The sequence below is a fragment of the Ranitomeya imitator genome, chromosome 6 (assembly GCF_032444005.1).
Source record: "Ranitomeya imitator isolate aRanImi1 chromosome 6, aRanImi1.pri, whole genome shotgun sequence".
Classification (NCBI taxonomy): Eukaryota; Metazoa; Chordata; class Amphibia; order Anura; family Dendrobatidae; genus Ranitomeya; species Ranitomeya imitator.
Window position 1 is genome coordinate 95,795,032 of NC_091287.1, and position 20,768 is coordinate 95,815,799.

The 20,768-nt window shown below is 47.6% G+C and overlaps 2 protein-coding genes across 3 annotated transcripts in view; one reads left to right on the forward strand and one right to left on the reverse strand.

Moving 5' to 3' along the window:
* Window positions 1-2,279: 2,279 nt before the first annotated feature.
* On the reverse strand, window positions 2,280-15,151 carry FKBP14 (FKBP prolyl isomerase 14). The gene is made up of 4 exons (XM_069729941.1): window positions 14,853-15,151; window positions 11,470-11,621; window positions 5,847-5,974; window positions 2,280-3,520 (listed from the first exon to the last, which is right to left on the reverse strand). The coding sequence occupies exons 1-4, from the start codon at window positions 15,134-15,136 to the stop codon at window positions 3,362-3,364; spliced, it is 723 nt and encodes a 240-aa protein (XP_069586042.1). The 5' UTR covers window positions 15,137-15,151; the 3' UTR covers window positions 2,280-3,361.
* A 136-nt stretch (window positions 15,152-15,287) lies between these two features.
* Window positions 15,288-20,768, forward strand: part of PLEKHA8 (pleckstrin homology domain containing A8) — a 44,675-nt gene continuing 39,194 nt past the window's right edge. For both annotated transcript variants that reach the window (XM_069729939.1, XM_069729940.1), the window contains exon 1: window positions 15,288-15,518. In XM_069729939.1, the coding sequence (XP_069586040.1) occupies window positions 15,443-15,518 (76 nt within the window). In that variant the 5' untranslated portion in view covers window positions 15,288-15,442. The remainder of the gene's footprint in view (window positions 15,519-20,768) is intronic.

Sequence of the window (20,768 nt, forward strand, 5' to 3'; positions counted from 1 at the left end):
CTGCATAAGGCGCATTCCTTATGTTTAGTTTTTTGCCGTTTTTTGGCCTGGTCAAAATTAAGACATAGCGAGAGAAGGAGAAAGAGAGAGAAAGGAGGGAGACGGCGTCAGCTTAATAGGCAGAGTTATAAACTCACCCAGTGAAGCTTTTTATTACCGGATCAGACGGCCGAGATCCTTTGGATTTATCCACAGTGTCGCTCTTTCGACCGGCATCTGAAGATCCTCTGCTGGAGCGGTCCTTGGTAGGAACTGGTTCTCCTGCTGCAAGATCCATGGCACCTGAAGATGACATCTTGCATCGCAGGTAACAGTGGTTAGCCAGCTTAAATAGAGCGCTTTTTTTTTTTTTTTTTTGTAGCGGTACTGCGCATGCGCGAACTCACGCCACCCCCACCGCTGATCTCGGCCTGCTGACCCCGGAAGTTTAGCATCTACTTCCGGGGTGAACTTACTAATAGCGGACAGCGCTCGCGGTGCGGCCTTCTCCGGACCGCCATGCAGGGAACTCCTGCCACTCACCCTTCCGCCGGGCGAGGATCACGCTGGAGCCGCCGCATAATGCAGATGCCGGCGGCTTTCTCCGGACCCGGCCATCTGTATGCCTCCCAGACGAGGAGGGAGCCGTCTAGCGGAACTCCCCCGACGCTGCTTCCAGGCTGCAGCCCCTGCCGTTCCGAAGACACTGCACAGGCGGCGTACATGCCTAGGTATGTCTGTAGCTTCTTAGCGTCCTGTCGTTCCCGCAGGAACAGGAAACCTAAACTGAGGAGGAAAGGCGGACCGCCCCCTTTTATCTTTCTGTAGGTTTCCTGTTCCTGTGGGGCGGATCCCTCTCTCCTGTAGGGTGCTGTCGTGGCGAGGGGTAAAAAAAAAAAAATCACATTGTACACTGACCCATGTTATTCAGTGAGGCAGTGCTCATCTGGGAGTTCTACCTGTCCTTTAAATCGGGTTGAGAAAAATATTGCAGACTTACATTGCCCTCATCCAACTTTTCAGAATGAACATCGCAGCGATTTTATATTCGCTAATGTAAGTGAATCCTTAGGCTGCAGTGAGACAGCCGTATGGTCTCATGGGGGAGAATCGGGATGGTTATGCTAATGACACTCAGCTCTGTTAGTGTCATCTGAGTGTGATCTGATTCACTCATACATGAGAGAATCCGATCACAGGTGTGGAGGAGTAAAGCAGACAGCACTCAGATGACATCCTCGTGCAGTTCGATGTTTCACAGGCTACCATAAACTTGGGTGCACATTGTCCAATTACCAAATATGACCACAGCATGCAGCGATTATTAAAACAGAAAATAATCACAGATCTGCACTACCCCATAGTATAACCCTGGGCCGAGTGCGTTTTATCAGATCGCACTCGGCCAGGTTATATGCTTGTGTGAGCGAACCCTTAGGCTGCCGTCACACTAGCAGTATTTGGTCAGTATTTTACATCAGTATTTGTAAGCCAAAACCAGGAATGGGTGATAAATGCAGAAGTGGTGCATATGTCTCTATTATACTTTTCCTCTAATTGTTCCACTCCTGGTTTTGGCTTACAAATACTGATGTAAAATACTGACCAAATACTGCTAGTGTGACGGCAGCCTTACTCTGTATTGGTATGGACACGCGCTGACCCAGGCCCCTGTCTGCTCACAGTGTGGGTATGAGCACGCTTGGATACTTGCCCAACTCCCAGTTTGCAAACTGTATGGGTACAGGCACACTCTGACCCGTAGCTCCTTTTTTCTCACATTGTGGGTGCCACCACGCTCTGATACCCGGCTCCTGCCTGCTCACAGTGTGGGTGCAGCCAGTGCTGTGCGTAGTGTCAGTGAACACAGGAAAAACCAGAGCAGAGTACCAGGGGAGCTGCGGCTCCGGCGTACTTTAGGGCAGAGCAAAGTACTGCAGTGCACAGGCGCCGGGCCTCTCTGACCTTTCCCGGCACCTGCGCACTGCAGTACTTTGCTCTGCCCTCAACAGGGCAGACAAAGTAAGCCTGCGCCGCAGCATGAAGACAAGAAGAGGACATCATCGTATGAAGATGGGGGGGCGCTGGACCGGGACACACATCAGACTGGACCGCCCCCCCCGGTGAGTAATCTAACCTCTTTTTCTCATCTTTCAGGATACATTGGGGGCTTATCTACAGTATTACAGAATGCTGTAGATAAGCCCCTGATGCTGGTGGGCTTAGCTCATCTTTGATTTTGGGGGTGACAGGTTCCCTTTAATTCTACATAGCAGAACTAAAATATGTGATCAGTTGAGTGCAGACAATAATGCTCAAGTTTTATTTTGTCTTTTCCAATTCAGTTAACCAATACATACAAGATGGCTTTGGAAACAAAGTATTAAAAAACAAAAAGTATCAGTGAGACATACAAAACAACTCACGCTCTATTTCAAAAGTTGTATTTAGTGTAAAAACTTGGACATGACTACTACACAAAAAGAAAAGGAAAAAAAAAAAAAAAAAAGTGAGCTCCCTATAAACTTATTCTCAAGTGCCCAATGTGGGCTATGCAGTATAGGGAAGATGTGCACATGGCTGTCCCATTTCAAAATACTGGAGTGATAGCTTTTGTCTGAGCCATGGATTTTTTGTTTGTTTCTTTTACAAGAAATCAACTTGGCTACCAAAGTAGCAGGGAGGAGGGAGAATTCAGCTTTGTTATAGATGATCCATACCAGCTATTAGTGTCTGGAATCCACTGAGTATTAGTACAGCTTTCTGGAAGTACACTAAGTCTAGGATTAATTTGAAATGTAACCATCGCAGTTCTGCCATAAATACACATTAAGGCTGTGTGCACACGTTCAGGATTTTTTGCATTTTTTCGCTATAAAAACACGATAAAAATGCATACATATGCATCCCATCATTTATAATGCATTCCGCAATTTTTGTGCATATGTTGTGTTTTTTTCCACAAAAAAAAAACAAACAAAAAAAAAAACACGCAGCATGTTCATTAATTTTGCGGATTTCCCACTATATTATTGCATTGGGAACCTCCGGAAAAAAAAAAAAAAACGCAAAAAATCCGCGCGAAAAAAAAAAACGCATGCGGATTTCTTGCAGAAAATGTCCGGTTTTGTTCAGGAAATTTCTGCAAGAAATCCTGACGTGTGCACATCAGTTAAGAACATCTATTTATTTATTTACAGCCAGTGTAGTCTCTACTCGTCTGTCTTTGAATTAATCAGCCATATTAGTAACGACAGCAGAGGAGGAGATCTATAATTAAAAAAACAAAAAAAATTGCTTCAACCCCCTAATATAAGATGTGAAATGTTTTCTTTAACCGTATACCATGCATTATAACAAAACAATCATTGAAAATTGCATTTTAAAGCTCATCATGTATATATGTAAATTCTCTGGCAGAAATATATCCATCACTGTCTTCATCTTCTTTTTCAAATATGCTGGAAACGAGGACATCATGATGACTTTCATTCACGGGGTTACCATGCTTCATAAACTCCGCCTTAAGATAAGCTCTTACCTGGATATTAAAGAGTGGAAAAAAAATATGTCTGAACGGTGTACCTTTAGTAGCAAGATTAGCAAAAACAAACTAGAGACAGAATACCATCATGGCAACATACCGTATATTTTTTAATAGTTGATCAGATACAAAATGTTCAACGGTTATACAAATGAATTACTACAACAGTTCACAAATGCAGGAATTGCCAAACGGTATTATTAGGGATTAGTGATGAGCAAATATACTCGTTGCTCAGGTTTTACTAAGCACGCTCGGGTGATCTCTGAGTATTTACGACTGCTCGGAGATTTAGTTTTCCTTGCCTCAGCTGGATGATTTATGGCTGTTAGCCAGCATGAGTACATGTGGGGGTTGCCTGGTTGCTGGGGAATCCCCAGAAGTAATCAAGCTGTCTAGTAGCTGTAAATCATGCAGCTGCGGCAAGGAAAACTAAATCTCCGAGCAGTTACAAATACTCGGAGACCACTTGAGCATGCTCAGGAAAACCCGAGCAACGAGTATATTCGCTCATCACCATTAGGGATAACTATTTTTCATGAAGTTGTTGCATGGACTTCTGTGTAAGAACCGAGTCAGGCGGCTGTAGAACTCGGACGAGGATCGCAATGCAATGCTCGGACTGATTGTCAACTCTCCCAACCTGAAAGTGCATATAAGTACATTATCGCATGCTCTGGATGGGAGAGCCGAAAGACATTCAAGCATTGCAATCCTCGAGTTATACTGCTGTCTGACTCGGTCCCTAAAAGAAACGCATACAAATCGGGCAGCAAAAAAGCAACACACACAAAAAAAAACAAACAAACAAACAAAAAAACATGCAGACAGAGGATGGGCTGTTGGGGTTGATTTGTTCTACTGCTTTCTTACAATGTTGAAGTTGGTTTCTTATACAGTCATTTCTTTTCTCAGTTTTTTACTGGTTTAAAGATAAAAAATATAAAATGACAAAATACAATGCAGCAACGTGCCCTGATGTCAATACGCTTAAAAAGAGCTACAAAAGTTATAAAACTAGCACAAAAATGGGTATCAAAGTGGCCAGGGAGGGGCGTTATTGAAAGGGTTAAATGACTTTGGGCCAGTGATTTCAGAGCAGCATATACCGTGATGGCCCGCATCAAATTGAGGTCACTACAGCCTGGCCCAAATGTGTTCTGGGCATTAGAACGGGCACCAAAGTGGGCAAATAAATTTTAATAGATTTAAGTAAGTAACTAGTGTTTTTTTTAAAGGTTAAATGACTTTGGGCCACTGATCTCACACCATCATTACATACATATAGATGGCCAGCATAAAATTAAAGTCCCTCCAGCATGACCCAAATGTATTCTGGGCATGAGCACTGCCCACTTTGATGCCAGCTCTCATGCCCAGAGCATATTTGGGCCAGGCTGTAGTGACCTGAATTTGATGTGGGGCACCACTATGTATTGGTGGTGTGGGATCAGTGGCCCAAAGTCATTTAACCCCAGAACACCACCGGTTACTTATTCAAATCTGTGAAAATTGGCTACTTCCCCCTTTGATGTCAGCTCTGATGTCCAGAACACATTTGGGCCAGGCTGGAGAGACAGGAATTTGATGTGGGAATGTGCAGTGCGATATCAGTGGCCCAAAGTCATTTAACTCTTTCAATAATGACATCAGTGCCCACTTTAGTGCCCATTTTTGTACCAGTTTTATAACTTTTGTAGACACTTTTAAGCGCATTCCCATCTGGACACCTCGCTGCATTGTATTTTTTAATTTTTGCCATTAAACAGAAAAAAAAATTTCCTGAATAAGAAACCAACTTCAGCATCGATGCTTTCTTAAACTAGTGAAGCTAGAGAGAAAATATATATATATATATATATATATATATATATATATATATATATATATAAATATATACAACACTGTATGGGTATGAGCACACAGTCTTTTTTTCAGCTAGAGAAGTGCCCCATAAAATGAACAATGGTTAAGTATAAGGATTTTCTGCATCCAACTCAGTTTTATAGGGAAATTTTGCGCATAAAACTGTGCACCCAGACAACAAATTGACATGTTTCAGATTCCAAAAATCGAACCGCCAGTCAAAAAAAACAAGAAAAACACACACAAAAAAAAAAAGTGGGCATGAGACTTCGAAAAATCCCATTCCACTTTGCTGTAACTGTAATACGCTGTGTTACTTGTGCAGCAAAAATACTCAGCGCTAAAAACTCATCGTCCTAGGTTCAGAGTATAGAGTTAACTCAATTCTAAGGAGTCAGATGCTTCCATGCTAAACAAGAAAAGGCCCTGGAGACAGAATTTCCCCCCTTTAGTTTACCTCTTCTTTAGACAGTTTCCAGTCATCATTCAGATCCATTTCTTGGAATGACTCATGGGACCTCGGTCCATTTCGGATATCCATCAGGCTAATGTTAAAGATTAATGTACTGTCTGGAGGAATTTTTCCTAGAACAATAAGAGAAAAAAGAATGGATCTACCTGTGGCAATACATTTCTGTCTCCCGGATCATAACATTATGGACATGAAATTACTGGTCTTAAAAGGCAACTTCAAAGCTCAGAGAGACAGAAGAGTCTGGGGATATAAACTGATGACAACCTTTGACACTAACTGCAGGAATGAATGTGTCGCACGGATTTATGTCTTTTTACATCAACTAAGGAACTTGCCCCTCAGACCATGTGGGGTCATCACAACAGAGACCCTAATCACAGGACAATAAAACAATCCTTATCTAAGAATTGGCCCAATATTTAAGGATATAACTGTTTATCACCCATGGTAATTCTGCTTCATGTCACCTGTCTTACCATGGTTTTTCCCTTTTTTTTTTTTTTCTCCCCTCTATGCTATGTTGTGCATAAATGTGATTCTTCAGAATTTGTTTTAGTCTTTGCCTGATGAAGAGACGTATGTAGTCTCGAAAGCTTGCAATTTGTTACTATCTTTTCAGTTAGCCATTAAAAGGTATCAACCACTAAGGACTCAATTCTAAATATTTTCCTAGAACAAAAACATTATTCAGAGAAGACATGAAAAATGCTACTGCGCTAATGGATCAGTGAAAATGCCACAGTCATGCAAATATAAAATCTGGCCATAAATCCAGCTTTTGGTCAGAATGTAGGCACCCAACCCTCCTCTAAAGGGTCAGATGTGGCTGAGGGGTGCCTTCCCTGCACTCCCGCAGTACGCATCCTGGATGGACCATTCAGGGGAGAGGAACAGCCCCGCTTCCTTAAAGTCCCTGGACGACATCATGACGCGCTATAAAGAAAAAAAAAAAAAAAAGGGCGGCTGATACAAAAGTTGCGGCCCAGACCGTAATCAAAGATGTGCCCGCACTGCTGGCGGGAGGAGGCAGAGAGACGTGATAAGAGATGTGGCTGCATGGCAGGAATTGTTTGCCCACAGGCCTCCATCCTCTATTACCCCAGCGTTTGCTACACAGGGGTTGAGGGGGAACACCTGGTGAAAGGTCCCAATTTCTAGCATTGTCTGTGGAGGAGACCGAGACCCATGAGATAGGGGTACCCCTCATGGGCATAATGGATTTACTGCAGCTCCTAAAGGGAAAACCGTATCCTTGAAAAAATTTCCCAGGAGGACTCCCCGTCCCTACAAGATGTCCTCAGTGCAGTTAATAAATGCAACTTTACTCTCAATACACTGACGGGACAAGTCAGCCATACACAAGAGTCTGTCTCTTAAGTCCTGATGTGCAGAAAAGGGCAGAATGCGCCACAGCGGAGGAAGGCAGAGTTAGCGAGTTGGGTGCTGTCCCACCAGTCTGCAGAGATCTACTGAGTCACACACAGGCGGTCGCAGAATTGATTACTGTGGCCGATGACCTGGAAAATAGTCAGAGAAGCAATAATATTAGACTGGCGGGGGTTCCTGAAAAGTCTGAGGGGAATGACCTGGCTGAAGTCATTGAAAAATAGTTACAAGGATGCCTTTGGCGAAGATACCCTCAGTCCTTTGTTTGCTGTGGAGAGAGCTCACAGGCTCCCCACAAGACCAGGCTTAGGGTACCGTCACACAGTGGCACTTTTGTCGGTAGGATTCGTGACGTTCCAGCGATATCCATACGATATCGCTGTGTCTGACACACAGCAGCGATCAGGGACCCTGCTGAGAATCGTACGTCGTAGCAGATCGTTTGGAACATTCTTTCGTCGCTGGATCTCCCGCTGTCATCGCTGGATCGGTGTGTGTGACACCGATCCAGCAATGCGTTCGCTTGTAACCAGGGTAAACATCGGGTTACTAAGCGCAGGGCTGCGCTTAGTAACCCGATGTTTATCCTGGTTACCATCGTAAATGTTAAAAAAAAAAAAAAAAAAAAACAGTACATACTTACATTCCGGTGTCCGTCAGGTCCCTTGCCGTCTGCTTCCCGCACTGACTGACTGCCGTAAAGTGAAAGCAGAGCACAGCGCGCTGTGCTTTCACTTTACGGCCGGCAGTCAGTCAGTGCGGGAAGCAGACGGCAAGGGACAGACACCGGAATGTAAGTATGTAGTGTTTGCTTTTTTTTTTTACGCTGGTAACCAGGGTAAATATCGGGTTACTAAGCGCGGCCCTGCGCTTAGTAACCCGATGTTTACCCTGGTTACCTGGGGACCTCGGCATCGTTGGTCGCTGGAGAGCTGTCTGTGTGACAGCTCTCCAGCGACCACACAACGACTTACCAACGATCACGGCCAGGTCGTATCGCTGGTCGTGATCGTTGGTAAATCGTATAGTGTAACGGCACCCTTAGTTGGCAGAGCCCCCCAGGCCTATTTTCATCAAAATCCTGCACTACAAGGACAGAAAATCTCCTCCCCCCCTAGACTTCTCAGTCGAGGTCCAGAGCAAAAGGTCTCAGTTTCTTGTGATAAAAAGAAGGCTGGGCCTGCAAAACTCGACACTTTACTCAGCCAAGCTCAGGGTGGTTGCAATTGGCACTACCACAATATTTCATTTTTATTTCATAAATCAATAGTGCACATGAAAATAAGCAACATTGTAATACATCTAATCAGAGAAATCTGCTTCTTTAACTGCCAGAATAGATCAGTTATCAAAACTCTCAAATTCTGAGGTAAAAATCTCTATTCAGTGAAGACACTTTCCCATTACTGAGAGAGGAGATGGCGGCTGCTACTGATGATCTATGTAGAACAGGACAAATCATCTTGAACACATATCTAAGACCACTGTTGCATTTCAGAAGAACTGGGAAAATGTGACTTAGTGGCCCAGTAATGTATTTTGTAGATAAGACGCAGCCCAAATTTTGGGGAGGAAAATAAAAACTGTTATTAATACAACGGTGGTGCGTCTTATAGTCCGCTTTTACGGTAGCTTACTGGGGGAAGGTGGGATATGGATATACATTCTGGAGGCGCTTCCATTTGAAGGTTTGGTTAAAGTGTGTGTCCGATCTGGTTGCCACACCCGGACCAGCACAGCTCCATGCATTACGGATCGGCAGTATATCGCAGTGGAGGATTGCGTTCACATGCTAAACACAGTCTAGAGTTGTGCCTACTGCACTACACTTCCAGGTGAGCACATATATATCGCCCACATATCTATTTCTATATACATCTTTTATTGTGCTTAGGTAGCGCTCCTGTATTTTCTCTCCAACAGTTTCCTGCAAAAAGAAATCCATATCAGGGGAAGGTGGGAATAGAGATCTCGATCCGCCCATGTCCATTTTTACCGAATTACGCCGCAGTGAAAACGATGGTAAGTGCGGAACTCTGCAGACATTTTGTGAAAGCCTGGGGCCCGCCGCAGTTTTGCACCACAGAACACCCCCACCTCCCAGACCCAAGGCCTGTGACTATTGGATTCTGTGATTATATATATATATATATTTGTACATTATGAGTATTTAACAATCTTTGGTGGTTATGTTGTCTTTCTAAGATATGTATACAGGTGGTATCTGTCAAAGTTATCCTGCCCCTGAAGATAACGAGTCTGCTGAAATTCTGGTACAGTAGAGTGTTAAAAAAAAAAATAAAAAAATAATGCTTTAAAGACAAAGACTTGTTTCATTCCCTTTAGGTAGAACCTTAGACACATCATGCCGTGTGACTGGCTTACCGGTTATAGTAAAGGCATTGGCAAAAGGGAGGAGGATCCACATGCATTAGTTCTGTGAGGACAAAGGTGTTTTCCAAGGGAGAATATTCATGCAAAACCAGACCACACTATGGATCAAGTACTACACAAACAGAAGATGTTAGTAAATGTTAAGAAACAGCGAGCATATAATAGATAACACATACACAATTGTGAGCTTTGAATAAAAAAATAAAAATAAAAAAAGATAAATCTCTTTACATTAAAGGGGTATTCTTCTGATTGGCCAGGTCGCTTTCCCCATGTGTAGGGCATTGCAGTAGCTTTGTAATCCATGGTCATGACCACTCATAGTGCCAGTTACTTAACTATTAGTGGTTATAACCATGGACTCCTAAGGCTACGTTCACATTAGCGTCGCTGTTGCGTCGGCGACGCAGCGGCGACGCGCCCCTATGTTTAACATAGGGGACGCGTGCGTCTTTTTGCACGCGTTTTCCGACACGTGCGTCGTTTTAGACGCTAGCGTCGGACGCAAGAAAACGCTACAAGTTGCATTTTTCTTGCGTCCGATTTCGTCAAAAAACGACGCACGCGTCGCAAAACGCGCGCGTTTTTGCGCGCGTTTTTCCGTGCGTCGTCGCTGCGTCGCCGACGCAACAGCGACGCGACGCTAATGTGAACGTAGCCTAAGCTACTGCAATGCCCTACAGATGGGTAACCAACAAGGAGAATCAGAAGAACTATACTACATTTCTAACCGGAGGCATTTCCTAATATTACACCTGCTATATATTGGGATAGGATCTTGGAGATGGGAACATGCTTTCAATGTGACTATATTCTACATAAGCTGTGAAAATGACAACTAAAAAGGTGAGCGGACTACAAACAAGCGACTATCTTCTATCCACAGCTACAAGACTGCCTTTGTTGATTACAATGTGGCCCTGTGAAATGTCACTTTCAAATACCATTTCTTAGTTTATTGTACAAAGAATAAGTGAACAGAAGTGCTAAATTACACTTGTAGTGTTCCTGGGTGCCCGCCATAACGACAGTCGGGAGCTGGAATTATAATTCATCAGTCTTCAGAGCTAAAATCTCCCAGCATTCCTTACAAGTCTCAGCACGTGCACATAATTTGCATTTTGAAAAATGTAATCTTAATAGGGTTTTTGCTTTTAGAAAACCCTTGTCGTCCAAAACAGGTTTGTGTTTAATCCATCCTCCCTGGGCCCAGTGCGGAGTGTCTGCTGCTGTCCCCAGTGCCTGCAGTGCTGTCACCGTGAAGTCAGTGCTACAGACACAAACAGAAGTGTAGGACCCAGGGAGGAGGAGTGAAAAAAAAAAAAAAAATTATATATACCCAAGCAATTTTTTTTTTGCAGCCAGGAAACAGACATTACCGAAAATCAGAACACCAGGTTTTAACATAGTGTTGTACCCTGATTGTATGGTACCCTGTTGTAGTAAAAGTTCTGGATCTGTCATCTACAAGATTTGAAAAATCATGTTCACCCTCTACTAAACTTATAGTAATGCAATTGAAAGCCTCCTAATCCATTACAGGGGTCAGAAAAAGTCATAGAGGGGGTCTTCCACTCTGAAGCCTGTGAAAAACAATATGGATCTATACAAAAAAAAAAATTAACCCTTCACCGGGAGTGGAAATCTGGGCAATCAGCCCATTCTAAGAGGGGTTGACTGATGAGACAACCCCTTTAAGTGGTCAGAAGGCCTGTTGCAGACCTTTTGACATACTGCAATGGAAAAGTCAGTACGCCCAGTTAGTTCTTACTATTTAATGAAGACTATGCCTCCAAAGTGACCCTAGAAAGTACGGACGAGTTACCTTTTCCTTCTTTCCCATATGCCAGAGCAGGAGGGACAGTGATCTTCCGCTTCTCTCCCACACACATGTCTTGGAGGCCTTTGTCCCAGCCTTTAATAACTTCTCGAATACCAAGTGTAAACCATACAGGCTGACCATTGTTCTCCACATACCTGCGAGGTAGATAACTACAAGTTAGCACATAGGATCCTCTGTTGGACGGCTGCCATTACATAGCACATGAGCCACATCTGCTCATCAGGGAGCGGGCTCAGCTACTGAGCTCGCTCCATAATCGTCCACTGTGACGTACAGATACATCTGGGGGCGTGAAGGGGAAGAAAAATCCCTCCGGTCTTGAGAACATAAAATAATAAGCATGTTTGCAGCTCCATCATTGATGATCAGGAGTACAGTCTTTTAAAGGGGATTTAGTGAATGCAATCGTGACTTTTCCAGATCTTTGAATTCGGACAGTATTGTAAATATACTGATTAGTTAAAATGGACTGAGCGAACCCACCATCCAAGCATTTTATATCTAACACAGATTATGTGCACTGAGCGATCTAGAATGGATCGTCTGGTGTAAACAGAGGTCTAAGGGGTCAGGTTTCACCTTGTAAGATCGCTACTTCCAACAGGTGGCGCCATAGAGTTCAAGTCCTCTTTTTCTCTGAAGAGGCAAATTGCATATTTGTGTAAACGGGCATTTAAACAACCAGTCAGTAAAAGTCTACTGATCGCAGTCATTCTGCCCACCAGTTGGTCCATGAAAAAATAAATAAATAATATTATATCTATCTACTATATAATTGTCTAAGGGTCACTTCCGTCTGTCCTTCTGTCTGTTACGGATATTCATTGGTCGCGGCCTCTGTCTGTCATGGAAATCCAAGTCGCTGATTGGTCATGGCTGTTTTGCCGCGACCAATCAGCGACTGGCACAGTGCGGAAGAAAATGGCCACTCCTTCCTCCCCGCAGTCAGTGCCCGACGCCCGCATACTCCCCTCCGGTCACCGCTCACACAGGGTTAATGGCAGCGTTGACTGCGGTGTAACACACTCAGTTAACGCTGCTATTAACCCTGTGTGACCAACTTTTTACTATTCTTGCTGCCTATGCAGCAAGAAGGATAAAGAGATCTAATGTTAAAAATAATTTAAAAAAAATAAAAAATAGTTACGGTATATACTCACCCTCCAGTGGCCCCCCGGATCAGGAACCGGCCTTTCCCGCTCCTCGCGACGCCCCGGTGACCGCTGCATGCATTGCGGTCTTGCGAGATGATGACGTGTGGACTCGCAAGACCGCTACGTCATCATCTCGTGAGACCGCAATGCACTCTTCAGACCGGAGCGTGTGAGAAGCGTCGGTAACCGCTTCGATCCGGGGGCCAATGGAGGGTGAGTATATAACTAATTTTTATTTTAATTCTTTTTTTTTTTTTTTTACAGGGATATGGTGCCCACATTGCTATATACTGCGTGGGCTGTGCAATATATTACGCATACATATTCTAGAATACCTGATGCGTTAGAATCGGGGTGTGTGTGTGTGTATTTTTTTTCCCCTCATGTGCAGGCATTGCAGGACCTTAGGTATCCATGGTCACAACGACAGATATAGTGCCAGCTGGTTGCAAGAGGTCGTAACCATAGATACCTAAGGTCCTGCAATGCCTGCACGTTAGGAAAGGGACACAGTGAATCAGAAAAACTATACATTTATAATTGGAGAGATTTGCTATTATTATTATTACACCTACTACATATTGGGATAGGGCCTTTGAGATGGGAATAGCCCTTTAATTCCTGTGAAGCACCTGAAGGGTTAATAAACTTCCTGAATGTAGTTTTGAGCACCTTGAGGGGTGCAGTTTTTAGAATGCTGTCATCTAGACCTGAAAGTCACTTTCCAATGTGATGTGGCCCCTAAAAAGAATTGTGTTGAAAAAAAAAAAAAAAAGTGAAACCGCTGGACAACATTTAACCCTTCTAGCTTCCTAACACACACAAAAAAAAAGGTTCAAAAGTTGTGCTGATGTAAAGCAGGAATGTGGGAAATGTCATCTATTAACTCTTTTGTGTGACATGACTCTGGCAAAAAAAAATCAAAGTGACAGTGGTGAGAAGTGCAGAACTGGTCCTGACCGGGAGGGGAGCGCAGGCCGGGAGGGGAGCGCAGGCCGGGAGGGGAGCGCAGGCCGGGAGGGGAGCGCAGGCCGGGAGGGGAGCGCAGGCCGGGAGGGGAGCGCAGGCCGGGGGGGGAGCGCAGGCCGGGGGGGGGAGCGCAGGCCGGGGGGGGGAGCGCAGGCCGGGGGGGGGAGCGCAGGCCGGGGGGGGGGAGCGCAGGCCGGGAGGGGAGCGCAGGCCGGGGGGGGAGCGCAGGCCGGGGGGGGGGGAGCGCAGGCCGGGGGGGGAGCGCAGGCCGGGGGGGGAGCGCAGGCCGGGGGGGGAGCGCAGGCCGGGAGGGGAGCGCAGGCCGGGGGGGGAGCGCAGGCCGGGGGGGGGGAGCGCAGGCCGGGAGGGGAGCGCAGGCCGGGGGGGGGGAGCGCAGGCCGGGGGGGGGGAGCGCAGGCCGGGAGGGGAGCGCAGGCCGGGGGGGGGAGCGCAGGCCGGGAGGGGAGCGCAGGCCGGGGGGGGAGCGCAGGCCGGGGGGGGGGGAGCGCAGGCCGGGGGGCGAGCGCAGGCCGGGAGGGGAGCGCAGGCCGGGGGGGGGGAGCGCAGGCCGGGAGGGGAGCGCAGGCCGGGAGGGGAGCGCAGGCCGGGGGGGGGAGCGCAGGCCGGGGGGCGAGCGCAGGCCGGGAGGGGAGCGCAGGCCGGGGGGGGAGCGCAGGCCGGGGGGGGGGGAGCGCAGGCCGGGAGGGGAGCGCAGGCCGGGAGGGGAGCGCAGGCCGGGGGGTGAGCGCAGGCCGGGGGGGGGAGCGCAGGCCGGGGGGGGGAGCGCAGGCCGGGAGGGGAGCGCAGGCCGGGAGGGGAGCGCAGGCCGGGGGGTGAGCGCAGGCCGGGGGGTGAGCGCAGGCCGGGGGGTGAGCGCAGGCCGGGGGGGGAGCGCAGGCCGGGGGGGGAGCGCAGGCCGGGGGGGGAGCGCAGGCCGGGGGGGGAGCGCAGGCCGGGGGGGGAGCGCAGGCCGGGAGGGGAGCGCAGGCCGGGAGGGGAGCACAGGCCGGGGGGCGAGCGCAGGCCGGGAGGGGAGCACAGGCCGGGGGGCGAGCGCAGGCCGGGAGGGGAGCACAGGCCGGGAGGGGAGCGCAGGCCGGGAGGGGAGCACAGGCCGGGGGGCGAGCGCAGGCCGGGAGGGGAGCACAGGCCGGGAGGGGAGCGCAGGCCGGGAGGGGAGCACAGGCCGGGGGGCGAGCGCAGGCCGGGAGGGGAGCACAGGCCGGGGGGCGACGCACTCACGTGGAGTAGAACCGCGTCCCGTTGTCCTGCAGGAAGCCGTCGGAGTGCACCAGCAGCATGTCCCCGCTCCTGGTCTTCCTCTTGCACAGGAAGGGTTTCTCCAGCACCTGGATGTGCACCTCGGGCTCGGGGATCAGTGCGGCGCCCGCACAGGCCAGCAGAGCGGCGGCCACCAGCAGCCACATCATCAGCCGGCGCTCGGCCCCGCTCTCTCCGCCGGAGCCCGCAGACGTGGCACAACTTTCTGCCGCTATACATTCAACTACACGGCGGCCCCAGGCCATAGGCTGAGAGAGTGGGCGCGGCCACAGCGGGAATACCTCATTGGTCAATAGTAGAAGTCAGCTGATCGGGATCTGAGCGGTGATTGGTGAAGAGTTCTTCCAGGAAGCAGCGGATGGGTGGGAACAATGGCATGTTTGTGCTCTGGTGATGGGACGTAGAGGGGCGGGGCCGTGACGCCTGCGCTGTCCTGACCAGTGCTGTCTGCGCCGGAGCCGCCGCTTGTTGCTATTCACAACGGAAATGCGCTGCGGCCGCCTGTCACTGTGCGCCGTGTGACCAGCGCCGGGGCGTAATCCCCGGGGGAGATGCCAGAGTCCGGCCCATGTGCGCCCCCCAGCGACATGGAAGGGATCCTGTACAAGTGGACGAATTACCTGAGCGGTAGGTGCTGTGACCCTGAGCGGCTCCGCCGGATGTGTGAGGTGATGGCGGCACTGACGCGAATATGTTTCATCACTACCATAAAAAAGGCAGAGATGTAGTGTTTGTTTAATGGGCGTGTAATGCTGCTCCTCGGTTATCCCTCCTGTCAGCGGATGGATACACCGAGCCCTCGGCCTGGTGGGAGACATTGTAAGGACCCCCGTGTGGATGAGGGGCCCACCATGGAGTGTGACGGGGCCATCCTGTCAGATCAGCGTCTGCTCCAGCTTGTTATAAAGAAACCCATAACCTTACTCACCCTCCCCGGGTCCAGGCAGCGCGGACATCATGTAGACATCAGCCTATTACCCGTGTAGAGGGACCCCGCTCCCAGAGCCACCGAGATCACTGATGGCTGCGGTGCTGGGAGGAGGGTCAGAGACTCCGTGCTGGACCTGGGGAGGGTGAGTACAGGACGGTTTATGCTTCATAATAATCTACAGCAGCGAACCCAGATGTACTGAAAGGGAACAGTCCCTTTAAAGGGAACCTGTCACCCCCAAAATCGAAGGTGAGCTAAGCCCACCAGCATCAGGGGCTTATCTACAGCATTCGGGAAAGATAAGCCCCCGATGTGTCCTGAAATATGAGAAATGAGGATAGATTATACTCACCTGGGGGGGCGGTCCGGTCCGATGGGCGTCGCGGTCTGGGGTCTCCAATCTTCATAGGACAACGTCCTCTTCTTGTCTCCACGCTGCGGCTCCGGCGCAGGCGTACTTTGCTCTGCCCTCAACAGGGCAAAGTACGCCTGCGCCAGAGCCGCAGCATGAAGACCCGAAGAGGACGTCATGGAATGAAGATAGGAGGCCCCGGACCGCGACACCCGTCATACCGGGACCGCCCCCCCAGGTGAGTATAATCTAACCTCATTTTCTCATCTTTCAGGACACATCGGGGGCTTATCTACAGTCATGGCCAAAAGTATTGACACCCCTGCAATTCTGTCAGATAATACTCAGTTTCTTCCTGAAAATGATTGCAAACACAAATTTTTTGGTATTATTATCTTCATTTAATTTGTCTTAAATGAAAAAACACAAAAAGAATTGTCCTAAAGCCAAATTGGATATAATTCCACACCAAACATAAAAAAGGGGGTGGACAAAAGTATTGGCACTGTTCGAAAAATCATGTGATGCTTCTCTAATTTGTGTAATTAACAGCACCTGTAACTTACCTGTGGCACCTAACAGGTGTTGGCAATAACTGAATCACACTTGCAGCCAGTTGACATGGATTAAAGTTGACTCAACCTCTGTCCTGTGTCCTTGTGTGTACCACATTGAGCATGGAGAAAAGAAAGAAGACCAAAGAACTGTCTGAGGACTTGAGAAACCAAATTGTGAGGAAGCATGAGCAATCTCAAGGCTACAAGTCCATCTCCAAAGACCTGAATGTTCCTGTGTCTACTGTGCGCAGTGTCATCAAGAAGTTTAAAGCCCATGGCACTGTGGCTAACCTCCCTAGATGTGGACGGAAAAGAAAAATTGACAAGAGATTTCAACGCAAGATTGTGCGGATGTTGGATAAAGAACCTCGACTAACATCCAAACAAGTTCAAGCTGCCCTGCAGTCCGGGGGTACAAAAGTGTCAACCCGTACTATCCGTCGGCGTCTGAATGAAAAGGGACTGTATGGTAGGAGACCCAGGAAGACCCCACTTCTTACCCCGAGACATAAAAAAGCCAGGCTGGAGTTTGCCAAAACTTACCCGAAAAAGCCTAAAACGTTTTGGAAGAATGTTCTCTGGTCAGATGAGAGAAAAGTAGAGCTTTTTGGGCAAAGGCATCAACATAGAGTTTACAGGAGAAAAAAAGAGGCATTCGAAGAAAAGAACACGGTCCCTACAGTCAAACATGGTGGAGGTTCCATGATGTTTGGGGTTGATTTGCTGCCTCTGGCACTGGACTGCTTGACCGTGTGCATGGCATTACAAATTTTGCAGCATAATGTAGGGCCCAGTGTGAGAAAGCTGGGTCTCCCTCAGAGGTCATGGGTCTTCCAGCAGGACAATGACCCAAAACACACTTCAAAAAGCACTAGAAAATGGTTTGAGAGAAAGCACTGGAGACTTCTAAGGTGGCCAGCAATGAGTTCAGACCTGAATCCCATAGAACACCTGTGGAGAGATCTAAAAATGGCAGTTTGGAGAAGGCACCCTTCAAATATCATGGACCTGGAGCAGTTTGCCAAAGAAGAATGGTCTATAATTCCAGCAGAGCTTTGTAAGAAACTCATTGATGGTTACCGGAAGCGGTTGGTCGTAGTTATTTTGGCTAAAGGTTGTGCAACCAAGTATTAGGCTGAGGGTGCCAATACTTTTGTCTGGCCCATTTTTGGAGTTTTGTGTGAAATGATCAATGTTTTGCCTTTTGCTTCATTCTCTTTTGTGTTTTTTCATTTAAGACAAATTAAATGAAGATAATACCAAAGAATTTGTGTTTGCAATCATTTTCAGGAAGAAACTGAGTATTATCTGACAGAATTGCAGGGGTGTCAATACTTTTGGCCATGACTGTATAACATTACAGAATGCTGTAGATAAGCCCCTGATGCTGGTGGGCTTAGCTCACCTTCGATTTTGGGGGTGACACGTTCCCTTTAAAGGTTGTGTACTGGTGTGGATTTCAAGTTTGGCTTTCTAGACTGAAATCAGACGAGTTTCTGCTTCTAAAATCCGCACAAACTTTCCGCACTGATTCAACTACGGTTCTGATTGGATAAAGTCCGCTCGCTCCATAAAGGTTTGTTTCCACAGCAGAAGTCGACAAGCTGCGGCTATAAAACACAACAGCTGGACCTGTAAACTGCCGCATGTTTTATGTGTGGAAAATCATCACCGATCGCATAATGTGTGAACCCGGCCTGACAGAGATATTCCAGGATTGTTTTATTATGATGAATGTAAGGTTCTATGGAAACAGACTTGGAAGGAGATGAGCAGGGTCTCCAGGATCCATGGGGTAAAGCAGGGTGCTGCTCACAGTAGGGCCCCCGAACCTGACGAGGTGATAGTGGAGGCAGTGGTGTCACTTCAGCGTCGTGGGCCCCAATACCAAATATTGATAAAGGCCCCCAACTAGCATGAGACTGTAATAGTATTCATCTTCTCCTAGTCATCCAGGCCCAGTGTGATAATATAATAAGGCCCCTGAGTGCAGGTGTAGATGGCACATAATTGAACGATCGATGATTGGCGGCTACATGAATGTTGGCGCTTATTTAATATCTTATTTATACAGTGTAACTGCGCTTCTGATGTCCATGGAATGTCAGTAATAGACTGTTTCCTGCACATAGACTAAAAGTTCTCGGCAGCTCGTTGTGCTGCCGAGAGCAATGATTTTTTTTACAAGAAGGCTTAAAGATCATTTCACCCAGTAAGGCTATGTGCCCACGTTGCAGAAATGCTGCGGAAATGTCTGCAGCATTTCCACAACTCCCTGCCGCGAGTAAAACGCATGCGGAATTCGCGTGCGTTTTCCCGCAAAACACAAGCGTTTTACAAGCGCTTTTAGCTTGCAGAATGCTTGCGCTTTTACAAGCGATTTGAAGCATCGCTTGGAAAAGTGATTGTCAGGTTGGTCACATAAGCATAGTGCTTGACAAGCATCAATAGTAAAAAGATAAAAATAATATGTTTATTCTCACCTTCCGACGGCCCCCGATCTTAGCGGCGCTCATGGTACGCTCCGTTCCCAGGGATGCTTTTGCACGAAGGACCTTTGTGACGTCAGTCGCGTGACCACAACATCATCCCAGGTCCTTCACACAATGCATCCCTGGGAACAGAAGCCGCCGCGTGCACCGCTGAGAGGCGGGAGGACTCCGGGGGGCCATCAGAAGGTGAGTAGATCGTTATTTTTTATTTAAATTTTTTTTTTACAGGAATATGGTTCCCAAGGGCCTGGAGGAGAGTCTCCTCTTCAGACCCAGGTACCATCCGCACATGAATTTCTCACTTTACTCATGGTGGGCATAACCACATGCGTAAAGTGAGCGTTTCAATGCAATCCTATGGCTGTGGAATCGCCGTGATTCTGCAGAAATAATGAACATGCTGCAGATTTTACCGCCATGCGATTCCGCAAAGTGAAAATCCGCAGCATGGGCACAACAACTGCAGAATCCCATAGGATTGCATGGGAATGCGTTTTTTAAAGCGTTTTTATGCGTTTCTGCTGGGGCAAAAAAGCTTCAGAAACGCATAAAAAACACAATGCTAACACTGGCACAGACCCCTGGTACGAGCCTTCATGATCTCTTTGACAGCAGCTATTATTGGTGGGAAGCGGTTTCCTTGCAGTGTACTCCTCAGCGTTCCCGCATAGTTGTCTCACGTTGTGCGGAGTGGCATAACCCGGTCACCCTGGCCATGTACACAGCTGTTGACACATGCTCCCTGAGACTGTAGTGCGTGGAGTAACCTGCCGGTCGGGCTGCGTGCTCTCCCAGGAGGGTGGTGCCCTCTGTCCTCACCCTATTTCCACTGTAGCCGGGTTTCATCAGGTTATTGCTGAGATTTTAGGGCAAGGACTTGTAAATTGTTTTCATTGCCTGACATAAACCTGTGAGTAAGCCGTCAGCCATGCTGCGCTGCGAACACATAGCAGCCATAGGCAGAGCTTCTTGTTCTTCTTACTTTGCCGACTAAACAAACATTGATACAAAATAATAAATACATCAAAGAGAACCTGGAAATGCTGCACAATCTACAGCAGCGAGATTGCTACAATCATTCACTGTCACTTGTGTTTTGGGCATCGTTCACATAAGTTTTCTCTGCCAGGACATAAATCCATCTGAATTTACAAAAATCATTATTCGGCGTTCCCTCGATGTACTTATTGAATTCAGTGAGGCAAAGTCCGAAATCTCACACTCCGGTGTCCGTATCACTGTCTCTGGTGATGTCCGTCTGTCAGACACAATAGCGTAGTCTACGGTAGGAACCTCGAGATTTGGGGCATTATGTCTGAGATTAGCGCCTTACATAGTGGTGCTCTGTCCCTGGAGTATTGTGCTGTCCTCCTCACGCTTATCTACTCAAGGATTTAAAATATTCATATTTTCTCTCATTCTCAATGATTTGCTATATTCAAGTGTGTATATTACAACTTATTCTCCATATAATGAATGCTGTTGACGGAACCGCCAACACTCCACTGCTAACACCAGGGGGCGCTGTCGACACAACCACTGGTG

What these genes read in the sequence shown, in the direction of transcription:
- FKBP14 (XM_069729941.1), bottom strand. Translation starts at nt 15,136, where the DNA reads ATGGCCTGGGGCCGCCGTGTAGTTGAATGTATAGCGGCAGAAAGTTGT. An exon ending in GGGACGCGGTTCTACTCCAC is followed by an intron (nt 11,622 to 14,852) that starts GTGAGTGCGTCG and finishes TCTACCTCGCAG; the next exon opens with GTATGTGGAGAACAATGGTC. An exon ending in GGAAACTGTCTAAAGAAGAG is followed by an intron (nt 3,521 to 5,846) that starts GTAAACTAAAGG and finishes TTTAATATCCAG; the next exon opens with GTAAGAGCTTATCTTAAGGC.